The sequence below is a fragment of the Botryllus schlosseri genome, chromosome 12 (genome assembly GCF_051294905.1).
Source record: "Botryllus schlosseri isolate E-star chromosome 12, Bs_hap1, whole genome shotgun sequence".
Lineage (NCBI taxonomy): Eukaryota > Metazoa > Chordata > Ascidiacea > Stolidobranchia > Styelidae > Botryllus > Botryllus schlosseri.
In genome coordinates, this window is record NC_137247.1 from 16,166,226 (window position 1) to 16,179,548 (window position 13,323).

At 40.0% G+C, this 13,323-nt stretch overlaps 1 protein-coding gene across 3 annotated transcripts in view; it reads right to left on the bottom strand.

Annotated features, from left to right (window-relative positions):
* The window catches only part of LOC145451710 (utrophin-like), a 61,800-nt gene that overhangs the window by 10,914 nt on the left and 37,563 nt on the right, over positions 1-13,323 (bottom strand). For all 3 annotated transcript variants that reach the window (XM_080329924.1, XM_080329923.1, XM_080329925.1), the window contains 7 exons: positions 13,043-13,197; positions 11,490-11,679; positions 7,732-7,889; positions 5,392-5,551; positions 5,202-5,329; positions 2,976-3,114; positions 2,740-2,913 (listed from right to left, as the gene is read on the bottom strand). In XM_080329924.1, coding sequence (XP_080186050.1) covers positions 2,740-2,913; positions 2,976-3,114; positions 5,202-5,329; positions 5,392-5,551; positions 7,732-7,889; positions 11,490-11,679; positions 13,043-13,197 — 1,104 coding nt within the window. The remainder of the gene's footprint in view (positions 1-2,739; positions 2,914-2,975; positions 3,115-5,201; positions 5,330-5,391; positions 5,552-7,731; positions 7,890-11,489; positions 11,680-13,042; positions 13,198-13,323) is intronic.

A 13,323-nucleotide genomic window follows, 5' to 3' on the forward strand; every position in this document is an offset into this window, starting at 1 on the left:
CCCCTGACGCGATAGCTACAATTGAAGCAAGTAGACTTCTTTCTGACGATAAAAAACGTGAAGACATAGCATTTTATCAGGATCAAAGGGGTCCGAGATTAGCAACGATCGGTGGCAAAGATAAAGTGTTGAAAGCGAAAATCATGCAACAAAAGGGACGGACCATGAGTGCAAGAGAGTCTGCACCAGCATCAAGTAGCGAAGGTGAATTTACAGAGAGCTCATCTATATCTTCACAGGTAGCTGACACTTCTCACAGCACTGATTTTGAACTTGCACAGTCGACATCTGGTCATTCCGCTAAATTTGTGACTCTAAAAGCTCCTGTAAACCTATTCAGCGACGAAGACCTATGACAGGTTTTTGATCGCTTGAAAGTCAGGGATAATGCCGCTACCATGAAAACTGCAGCACTGATTAAAGCTTGCGATGGCAACCCTAATGACTTCCATCTTTCAAGATCTGGGACCTATCGACGACGCATTGCAAATCGTTTGAAAATTTCCGAATCTATCTTTGAAAAAATATCAACCAATCCACCAGAGCACATTGCATTGCACTGGGATAGAAAGCTCACTAAGAGTCGTCTAGGATATCAATTTGAGGCATTGGCAGTGCTCGCATCGTCTGCGTATTCCGGCGCATTTAAGAAAGGGAAACTTCTTGGCATTCAAGCTCTGGAAAGTGCTACAGGAAAAGCACAGGCTGATGCATCATTTGAACTGCTGGAACTTTGGAATTCAACAAAATCTGTTAGAGCTCTTGTGTTTGACACAACATCCTCAAACACTGGTAAAAACAAAGGTGCGGTTCCGTTACTTGAAGAATTGATTAACAGGAAAGTTTTCTACAATGCCTGTCGCCATCATATTTATGAACTGGTCATTCGAGAGGTTTGGAAGTGTTTGTTTGGATCGACAACCACAGGCCCTGAAAACACGGATTTTAATACCTTCAAGAAGAAGTGGAAACATATTGATAAATCAAGAAGCTATAAAACGCTGAAGTTTATTGAAGGCAGCTGGTTGGCGATGAAAGCTGATGAAGCAAAGCAAGAAATAATTCCACTGATGAAACCCAATGATGGAAAGCAGAAAGAAGTCTTGATAAGAGATGACTACAGAGAATGTGCAACAGGCACCTTGGCGATTTTGGATGACAACTATGTTGATCATCGTTTTCGCAAGCCTGGTGCTACTCATAGCGCTAGATGGATGAGTCAAGTCCTGTACTGTCAAAAAATGTTCATGTGGAGTGAGCAAATGGACTATTCTGAAGAGTTCATTGAAAAGTTGGAACGAATCAATACATTCATTGCTTTGTTTTATGTTCCAGCTTGGTTGAAAACTGGTATTGCATGTGACGCACCTTGGAATGATCTCGAATTCCTTCATGACATGAAAAACGTTTCATTATGCGATCTCACTGTTGCTGATGTGGCATACAAGAAATTGCGAAAACATCATTGGTGTCTAACTGAGGAAATGGTGGTATTTACCATGTTCTCGGCTAATCCAAAGATTTCTGACAAACTGAAAGAAGCGATGGCTGCTAAATTGCTGAAAATGCCAATCCCTGAAAAATTTCGCAGAGGTATAGCCTATGCCTCTCAGTCTGATCTCTGACTCTGTCTCTGAGTCAATGAGTATGGTTGATTTGATTGGGCCAGAATCGTGGTTTCTATTTGATGCTATACATGTGGAACATGATTGGTTGAGTCTTCCAATTTCGGAATGGCATACTGATCCGGATTTCGTGACTGCTCAAGAATTTGTGAATACTGTTGAAGTAGTTAATGATGCAGCAGAACGTATGGTAAAATTGAATACCGACTATGCTGCGTTCATAACGGATGACAAAAAACAGCGAGCGAGCCTTCTACAAGCTGTGGAAGATCGCCGGAACAGATATGCAGATTTCTCGAAAGCAACCGTTTCATCCACCTGATTTATGTAATATTTTGCCAAGTTGATCTCTTTCTTTGCCTTATTTTTTCGTTTCCGGTGATGTTTATTATGTGGCTGTGAGTGGATGTTACATTTACAGTTGTATTCTTGCACATGGGTATCCAGGAAATTGATGAACAGTGCCGGGTAGGTTTGAGTGGTGTAGGATATGTGATCCAACAAAATGACTATCAGTTTTAGGTAGTTTTGAGCAGTTCTAAGGCAGTGCGGGACATGGAAATGATATCCGGAACTAGGAATGCCTTATATAGTGGGGTTTTGTAGCACTCCAAACCGCAACAGCTGCATAAATCCATGTTATATGTCACTTTAACTAGGCTAGGTAAAATCGTGACACTTAGATTTTAGGGGAATCCCCTATTTTCAGCTGCTATTCTTCCAGCTCAATGTGCACACGGATGCAGGGGACGAGTTACAAAAAAAAGTAGCCAGAATATGTTTTTAAGGTATAAGGCATGGGAATCGGACTGAGAACCTGAACTTTTTGAAAGTCGGTCAATTCTGAACAACCCTACTGTACAGTTTTGAAAGTAATGCATTAATGGGACAGGGAAGTCACCATTAAATGCGTTAATAGTCCTGATTAGGTTGAACTGGCAATATTTAGTTTCCGGTCAAGGTACCTACTTCAGTTATTTCCAATGAGTACGCGATTAGTCATATTCTGCAAAGCATTCAGTGGCATAACCTGGTTGGCAAGCCTCAAAGGTCGACAATCCTGTACCAATACATTACGCACAATGCCATTGAAATTTACTTTCTAAACACGCACCTGCACTGCCGTCTGTTGCACTTGGCTGGTTTGAAACCGTTTCAAGTCGGTGATCTGATCTTGCAAGCTTTCGATCGGAAGGTTGCTGATCACGGAAAACCCTTCGTAGCCTTCTTCCGCGTCTTGCAACAAATCCATACACTGCGACATACGGTCCGTGATTAACTCCAATTTCTGGAAGAAAAGAGCATGGTTAATAAAAACAAATCATTGTGACAAGCATAATCATCACAGACCGGTAGCAAGGAGTCGATTTTGGCCTTCCATTCCACGACACTGCAATTGACTTTATTCCATTTTTCGTCCAGGTTACGGTGTAGTTGGCTCATGTTCACTATCACTTTTTCCGCCTCCCCGTCCAAGGCAAGTTGCCTGCTGCAATATCCATCTCATAAACCACATACCAGAGGTTGACTAAATTTCAATAGAGCAACATTGCACAAAGAAATTGTGCGCATAATTAGCACTGTTAGGGGATTTTTAATGACGAAATGATGTACACAAGCAGTGAAGATCGCCTGTTCAAACTGCAAACGAACTCGTTATGTGATGAATTGAGTGTAAATGACTTACGAGTCCAGTCTTGAAAACTGTCATGAAAACCAGCAATATAACCAGGCCGTGTTATTTTTGGCATTTCAGGAGCCAGATGCCAAAACTGCCAAAAACAAAAATTTGAAAATGCCAAAAATAACTAATTTTTGGCATATGCCAAAAATAACACGGCCTGCCAATAGTGTATTTCGTTCATGGTGTTGTGTTAACAGGACCGCATTACAAGCGAGAAGAGCGCGTGAAGGGCAGGTTTATTACTCTATGGGTCCAGCCCACCCATTAGGGGAGAAAGCATGGTGTCCTAAATGGTGTGGGCACAGCGAGATTGAACTACTGACTGCATTTGGTTTACGTCATACTTTCCATTTGTCCAAAGGCAATTTTACGGCCATTTTTGACCGGCTTGCCGAGCGCTAAATTTGATAAAACGGGTATCAATGGAAAGCTGCCGCTGTACTGATTACTAAAATATAAATTGTATTCTGCTCATGGATCTGGAACCCCCAAATTCAACCACGATTTTTGCATTGTGATCGAGTTGAACATTGTGACACAACAAACAGTCCGGCTCTTTCTGAGCTGCAGTCTTGTTTTGCCAGACAGTCTTGTTGCGTTAATGTTCTTGAACCAGCTAATCTTCCCAGGACTCTTCCATGTGAGTTGGTAATATTAAAGCCATCTGATGTGACAAAAGTCCTCCTAAAATATATCGGTAGACTGATGGAGATGGGATGTTCGCGCTACAAAATGGAATGTGTTGAGAGACAACACAGGGAACTCCTGGAAAAGTATCGGGAAGAAAATTCTTTCCGCGATGAGATCGATGGCACTAGCGCAGTGGTCTCTTTTCATGATGCTTGGAAGCCGGTTCTGCCCTCCAAAATTTTGAAGCTCTGAAAACCTTTTGTGGAGGACTGGCAACATTCTTTCTCTCAACGGCCACTGTTGAAGCCGATATTTCCCAGATTCGTTTGGCGAAAACTTAATTCAGGAGAAACTTTGCTGACTTGAGTTTGGAAGCACTGTTACAGTGCGAACAATTTAAGTCTATTCAAAAGCTGTAACAATCAGGTGTTGAGCGTGTTTGTTAGGCTTCTCATTCTTTTTGCTTATTGGCACCGATTCCGAATGGATACTGCACATTTTGTGGTTTCGTTTGATATTATTAACCTATGAAATCGCTAGGTTTTTTCTTCTTATTATTGTTTGTTGGTACTGATTATAAGTGGATGCTGCACATTTTTTGGTCTCTTTTGATAAACCGACCCAAATATAGCGTTTCTAGGACTAATTCGAGTCTGAAAATATCTATTTAGAGGTCGATGCCAAAACTGCCAAAAATAAAAATTGAAAAATGCCAAAAATAAGTTATTTTTGGCAGTTTGGGCATATGCTAAAAATAACGAGGCCTGAATATAACCATCTAATTCACTTCTCCATCCTATAAACAGCTAGTTTCAACTCACTAAACATTGATATCGTACGATTGTAAGATTCATGGATTTGACAAAATGACAAAGATGCAGGTGATAAAGCTGTGTCTAATATACCAAGATCAAAAATCTGATATTTGGTGTTTGAAAAAATGTGGGTACCACTCGAAACGCTGACATGTTTTCTCCAATAATCAAACCCCGGCATATCAGTCAATATGTAGATATTAACAGAAAAACGAATTTATATACCCAGTAAAACCAGATATTACAACATTCAAAGGTAATATTGAATAAAGCTATGAAAATAAATCATTGTCATTTGATCTGACATCTTCAACATCATTGTAACATTGAAGCAACGAAGCATACATTTTTGCTGCTTTCAAGGTAATTGAGCGGTTACTGGTGTTCATTGGGTATTAAAACCCTGCAAATGGGTCGACAGGGGAATCCAATTCACATGACTCTCACCCGCTGATTAGCATGTCGGCGTCGTATTTTCCGTCGTCTGATCTCGCGTGCTTTTTCAAAATCTCTGCCACCGTGCCGAGCGTCGAGTTGATCTGATTCTCTTTGGCGTTCAATTCGCAAACAAAAGCCTGCAAGGGAAGTGGAAAGGCATAATATTTTGACTGCGAAACGCATGCCGGCCACGCAGTACGTGTTGATCGGAACTTTGCTGCTGCAGCTGTTGCAAATCGCCGGATAGCTGCAGAAAATTGCGGACCACCTCCTCGTTTTTCACTTTCAGCCAGTCGTAGAGTCCCTCCATGACGACGCAGAGACTCCGCCATTTTTCGACGTTCATTTCGAGCCTTCTCCTGAATCGGAAGTTGCAATATATACCACACGAAATATTATGATATTTGTGGACATCGACGGCTCAAAAATGGAGATTTCTCTTTCCACACGAAGACACATATAATTAACAGTTGTTGAGTCATAGGAATCGTACGGTTATTGAGTCAGAGCCACTATTTTCCCTGTCCATCCCTTTATGATACCCAGTGAAAAATTTTGCACCATCCTATTCGTCATACCGTATCACAAAATGCAACCAGAGTGCGGGGAATTCCAATGGATAGTTTGATGACATGGAAGGTTATTACTGTTGCTGAGAGAATTCTCAAATATGAAATTCGGACTACACACAGAGCAATAACTATGAATTGGAGGTAAATCGTGCGCAGCAAAAAAATTTCATGTGCCCAGTTCAGAAGCTTCCACGCCGCCAGTTTCAGAACCACTGTCTTCAAGTGTCAGGGACCTAGCAGGGAAGCCATGGATACTTGTTTTAAGCCAGTCTTTGGTCTGACCCAGCCTCAGATAGAGCTCACAACATACTACCTCCTATGTGAATTAACTGCCTCTTACATCTAATTACTAAACAGTTTTACTTCTAAGCCAAAAAAAGTGAGATTACTGCACAAAACAAAAATTAGATGTCCCGAAATTACACAAAAATGCCTCAAACACCACAGAAATTTAATAAGAAACATACCATGTGCTCGTGCTAAACGAAAAATTCACTACAGAAAGATTCGGGCACGACACTTTCGTGATATTAAACACGCAAGAACCTTCGCGTGTCCTCGGAGACCTCCACATTTCACACCAAGCGCTACCGATTCTGGCGTTATCTACAAAGGCGACCGAGTCTTTGGCAAAATTAAAATGGCCTGCACCCAACATCCAATTATACCGACTGGTAATATCTTGTCGCCCGCACACGTCGAACGTTCCACGACATGGAATTTCAATCAAGTTATCGTGTCATATAATATCGCTTTGATCGAATACTCTCGAGACCCAAACGCGTGTGCGACAACAACACCTTTGAACTCACAAGAACAATAATCAGACTTTGAAAACCAAATGTCCCAGACGGATTAGGAAACGGATGAAAATTTGTAAAATGAGATTTCAATGATTATCGCCGTGATTGACATCAACTACATGTAATATCATAAACATATCAGAATCAGGGGAGAGGAGGCCAAGATGAGACACAGGGCAAGATGAGACATGCAATTTTTTCATAGGAAAATTTTCTGATGGACAGATTCCTTCAACTATGTCGTTCCCATAATGTCATTCTATAGTCCTACCATATTAACAAGGCAAACAGATTTGAGGTTGGGCAGAAAAATTCCCGAAACTATAGTTTCATAGTCTATGTCAATCATGTGAATTCATGTTTGTAAGGGGGCATACCTGTCATAGTACTTCATATTATAAAACAACATTGCTGGAGCTGGTTAAGTTCAATATTAGCAGTGTAATTATGCACTTACCTCCGAAAAGTAACAGACATAAATTTTTTTATTCAAGTTTATACAATAATTGAGGTGTGGGGGTAAGATGAGACAAAAACATGGGGGTAAGTTGAGAGATGGGTATCAGAGGGCTTTTATATGGAAGGCCTCGCAAGCTTCAAAATTTACTGTTGAAGGCACACAAAATGTATTAAAATAATAACGAATCTCTCATTGTTGCTAGATCCCATGGATAATTGGTTTTCGATGTCATTTAAATTTGTATATGATGTACAAATTCTTTTTAAAAGTGAATTATTTCATGATTGTTATGTTTTATTCACGATGTTGCTAGTTAATTCATCATTTGGGATGAACTGGTGGTGTAATGAGCAAAAATTGCTTGGTGTCTTGAACACAGTGTGTCTCATCTTACCCTCACCTGGGGGTAAGTTGAGGCATTTGAGCAAGGATTTTTGAGGGTCAAGATATCCATCAGTAAGTTGTTAACTCAAGCCAATGTCATAAATAGTACAGATCACAGGCTTTCCATTGGTACCAAAATGAATCCTCATAAGGCATTACTCTTTGAGTGGCGTTGAGTTATCAGAAAAGTGTCTCATCTTGGGCCTCCTCTCCCCTACTTATGGAAATATGAAAACAATCAAAAACATGGTTCTTTTGAGTTGACAGAACCAAACAGAAGCAATAAGCTGATAAATTTTGCATGGCACGTCGGTACTTACTGGATTTGAGATATTTGCTGCTGGATTCGGTTCCACTTTTCCGACATATCCCTCAGTCTTTCGGTCATGGCAGTGTCTTCCACGTACATCTTTATGGAGCCGGTGTGCGTCACCTTCTGGAACATGGCGTCGCGCTCTTTTACATCCCTCTCGATGATCTGAAGAAAAAAACAGAAAAAATCCACAGTGCTTCATTGTAAACATTTTGATTACACAATTTTACTTATATTACACAAGTCACAACGTATTTAAGACGGTCAGGCACCCAAGGTAACCCCACATAGGTTGACTCCAAAGTCAAGCCTACGTGTCAAAGGCTTGATCTAGGCTCCTAACGAACACGTAAGGCTAGCAAGCAGCTAATTACAAGCCCTCAAGGACAGTGGACAGCGCATATGGTTAGGAACCAGATAGCGCAAATGAATGATGTAGTCAGAACACAGAGATTAACAAACATACTGTCCCATGAACATTGCCTACCTCGAAATATAGGAAAATAAACTCGAGCCCATGTCTATCATTCGGAATCAGACTTGGCTAGGCAAGAATTTACCTGACACAATTTTGCAACTGCCCGAACTCCGCGTATTTCTGCAAGTAATTTACTCCTTCACCTACATTTGCATTATGTAAATTTGGAAATCTATAGCACATTAATTAGCATAGAGAACACACACAACACAACGTCACCTGAAGAACAGTGAAAATAGTTTACGAACCTCCACGAAAATTACAGAATAATTAGCACAGCATGGAGATCACAGTCTACCTATTCTATTCTATTCTATTCAATACACTCAACATACATATATATCGAACGGAGAAGTCAGCGATATCACCTCAAAGTTCCAAAATCGGTTCCGTTTTTCCGTTTGTCAAACTATCTATAGCTGAGTGAGATCACCGTACAAAGATCTACAAAGGGATACCATCTCTGAAACCAGCAAAATGTTATACGCGACAGACACTAGGCATAGCATTATAGCAAAATCAATGTTATTGATTACACTCAATGATACTTCACAATAAAACTTTACAGCCCAACAGCTCCGTCGAATGTACCATGTAGCACGATTGAAATATAAATGATTCAATACAATTATCCTAGGATTCCTAGCCAAAACTGTTGAAATCTTGTTACACGAGATACCCGTCAGAACACATTAAGATGAATCTCTAGACATGTACGCTACAAATTATTCGATATCGAATTCCTAAGAGACGGTGATTCTAAATTGGATGCAAAGGAGAATATCGGCGAATCAAGTCTCAGCCATCTGCCCTAAATCATGTCGTGATGGCGCTACATCTACAGGAAATATTTATATTACATAAAATCAACAAGGAACTTCTCTATAATCACCTCATCTTGCCTTCAAAAACTGGAAAATAATCATAGACTTTGAAACACCTATCTCTCAAGCACACCTGTCTCCATTTACATCAGTTCCCACAACGTGCGAAGCTTCACACTTCACACTTGCAATTGGCACGTTTACTTCCGATCTAAATCTGTTTCCACACATCAACAAATCACTACAGCTGGAAAAGGTCAGCAACTGACGCGTGACCACAGATTTAAACAGACAAGTCGAACTGGGTATTTGATCTAAAGAGATTTTAAGCCCGATAGAGACACTGGGTAAAGTATTCGGGCCGGTATTCAGTCGAACAAATACTAAGGACATAATATCAGGTTTCCCGAATGGATAAAGTCGGAGATTCAACACGGTGGTATTTGAAGAATTACAAGACGCCGTCAGCCTTCTTGAATGAGTAGAAAACAGGATTTTAACTAAAAGCTTTGATACAATGCCCTCACGCAGCTTAATTCTCAGTCACTAAACACTAACAAGCCACTGTGACAGCTACCTTGGGTTTTGTGTTTTGTAAACAAAAGAGTAAGACATCAATAATGGGAATAGAGTAACAATGCAACAGGTTTCACTGTTAAGCCAACGATGTTTGAAGATTGAAAAATAAAATAAAATGCTAAATTGAACTTCAAAGCACATCTAACAATGTTTGAAGATTAAAAAATAAAATTAAATGCTAAATTGAATATCAAAGCACATCTAAACGTAAATCCGCATCCCTCGCCAGCTCAAATACGACAATCTCAAATCCCAAGAGGCGTTGAAAATCATCAAAAATTCTACACCAGTAACTGGAATCAAGTTCAGGTTTCAAGAAATTGCCAGAGCCGAATTCGGCCAAAATATTTAAATCAATGTTACCAAATTCGAACCTCTTTACATAGCACTGTCCGAATTGCAACAAACAATGCGTTCATATTGCCAATTTTATTCGACTTGGTCTCATGAGCATGCGTCGGTGTGTGCAGTTAACCTAATTAGAAATATAGAAAGAATTTTGTTGTCATGGCATAATAATGCTAAGATACTTTTGGGGGTACAGAACTTTAATATACATTTTAGTAATAAAACTTGCAGACTGCATATAAAGTCTACTAATCATTATTACATCAAACAAACAAAATTCTTTCTGTATTTTAAATTGAGTCAACCACATTCACTGACCCGCGCTCCTAAGATGACTCAGTCGAACCGTTTAGTAAAAAAAATGGCAATATGACAATTGACTAGGCATGGACGCTAAGGGCGGAGATAATAAAGTTGGATTAGCAATGCAGTCAATTATCGCGGTCGTCAGGATTTATCAACCCAGGATTAAGGAAACCGGTTGATCGCAGCGCATAAAGTTAGAGCTGATCTCATGATTTAACAAGCCGGAACCATCTATATAGATAATCAACTATAAGAACTGCGTACACTGAGTACCATTCCTACGCACAATTATTCCCGATAATGACCGTGCCGATTGTCTCCTAGGTAATGGCTTCACTAAACAATCTACGAATGATATACCCACCATTGCAGAGCGATATCAATATTCTATAATATAAATTCTATTCTTAGCTGTACCGTACAAATTGGACAAGACTTTCATTTCGCGATGATGATAATTCTACCTATTACAGTGGCAGCATCGTTATCAGCAGGCTGCTGTTTCATTCAGCAAATTGACAATTGACAGCCTATAACGCGTTTTCGCATTATGATGCAACAGATAACGCCACTTGATTGAAAACTCGGGACACCTCGACTAACTTTACTCGTCGCGATTAGCAGTATTTAATCACAGGATTAGCATTCTCCCGGATCAGCTAACTTTATTTTCTCCGCCTAAAATGCGTCCCGATTAGCAGTATTTAATCACATGATTAGCATTCTCCCGGATCAGCTAACTTTATTTTCTCCGCCTAAAATGCGTCCCTATTAGCAGTATTTAATCACATGATTAGCATTCTCCCGGATCAGCTAACTTTACTATCCCCGCCCTAAGAGTTAATTTATACTTACTATACTATTCTCCGCTGTGGAACCTTAAAACTTCAATTGGTCGTATCGCAGCGTACGACACACTTGTTACAAAGCGACGCACGATACTGGATATGCAATGGACAACATATTCTTTGCGGCCGCATAAAATGTACAGATTTGAACTTTGCACTTCTTCCATACCGTTATGACTTCATAATGAGTGATATTCGAATACTCAATTCCACTCAAAGCCTAATACTCGATTTCGAATCGAACCTTCCTTGTCCCTTGGCATGCACATCATGGTATGAATTTGCACAGATCGTGTGTATGTATATCATGAGTCGGTGTATATGCCGCAAAAACACCGAGGACAAAAATACACAATGTCCTATTCCTGATCAAAGCGCTTACCGCAAGCTTTTCGTCGATAGCGTGCTTCAGCGTGTCGTCGTCGACAAGAGACGGGTCTTTTGAAGCTTCCAACAAATCCTGCAGGTTTGCCAACACGTCACGCTCCCAAGTCATCAACATCTCCACGTCTATCGATAGTTTCTTCAAATTTTCGAGCGTCTCGTCTACTTTTGCGGTGTGTTCGTTGGCGCTGGAGAAAATTTATACATATATATATATATGTCAATGGCTGTGTTCATAAAGAGAGCATCATCACCAGATGATGGAAACACCCATCAAAAAGAGAATGAAGCTTACAGTTATAGATTTTACCGGCGATATATTACCAGACGTGGGACTATTAGAAGAAATGATCTCTGGTTTACGACAATCGAGGTTCAACCACGGATACAATGGATACAGTAGCGTTTGCTTGAATATCAAAGTAATTTGGTTACCGAACGAATCTTACATTTGCTTCAATAGTTCAAGCCTTACAAATCCCTTTCCGTTGACGACTGGCTACCTGAAAATGCGAGTGTCAGAATACGAGTCTCAGTTGACTCGCTCAAATAATAATTTCTCAGCTACTACGTCGCACAGAGCACAATCATGGTGATGACTAGGGCGATTTTTTTGACATGTCAAAAAAAGTCAAAATTTTGTCAAAATTGTAGCGTTAGGTCAAAAAATTGTCAAAATTGTTCAGAAAGTTGAAACTTTTTTTTGCAACCTGCATTTCGTTTGTATCAAGATATTTGCACTGTCGGTGAACTTATTTGATATGCTACAGCTTGTAGCCTACTCTATAGACCTACCGTTGTAGGTGGCCCATTGTCTGCTCATTGTGAATCTTAAACGGTCAAATGCAACAAATAGGTTGACATGGTGTTATTATGCTCAACGCACCGCAATATCCTAACTGAAGAAATACTGTTTGGGCATTGGTTCTTATACCCAGAAGCTCCTAATGAAAAACTGTGATGTAGACAACTTTGTCAGAATAAATCAACACGGTTTGTCACCAGCAGCGTACGCACAACTTAAGTGTTGGCAGCCAACAACTGCTGCTGTTGAACGTTCTGTCTCCATTCTTGGCAAGCTACTTAGTAAGGACAGACACTTTCTACCCGAGAATGTAGGAAAGTATCTTTCGTTGTGCTACAACAGATTTTAATTATTTCTACTATCATGCGTGATGTAACTACAGTAATTCTTAACAGGTACAGATTTCGTTAAAACACAGTTTTTTCAGGTGAAAATTTGTCAGTTTTCAAGTCAAAAACATTTTTTTCAGGCCAAACTACTTCCTAAGGACAGACAGTTCCAAGCACAAATGTTCCAATACTAACATTCTGTGCGAAAACACCTAATTTACATATATGAATGCAAAATTTTGTCAAAAGTTTTTTAAGGTTAAAAAATGTCAAAATGTTGATTTTTAGGTTGAAAACTTCCGTTTTTTCGGTAAAAAAAAATCGCCCAAGTGATAACAAATCCGATTGATTTTAAAATTTCCCGCAAATATTTTCACATTACCGCAAATATCGATCGCAGCAACCAATTCAACCTACTCGCTTTGCAATGTTTCGTACAGCTTCTTCAGTTCCGCCGTGAAAAAGTTGACGCTGCTACAGTTATCGTTTCTGTATTTCTCCACGATGTCCGATGTCAGATTACTGATGACGTCCACCATCAGCTCGACCTCGTCCAGTTTTGACGAGTAAGCCTTAAAAGAAAAGACAGCCGTGAATGCCTAACTAACGCCTCGATGTAGCAAGGCAGCTCACGGCTGTAAAACTACAGGGCATAAATATTTTCGGTTTTAGCAATAGACTCACAACTAGATCATCTC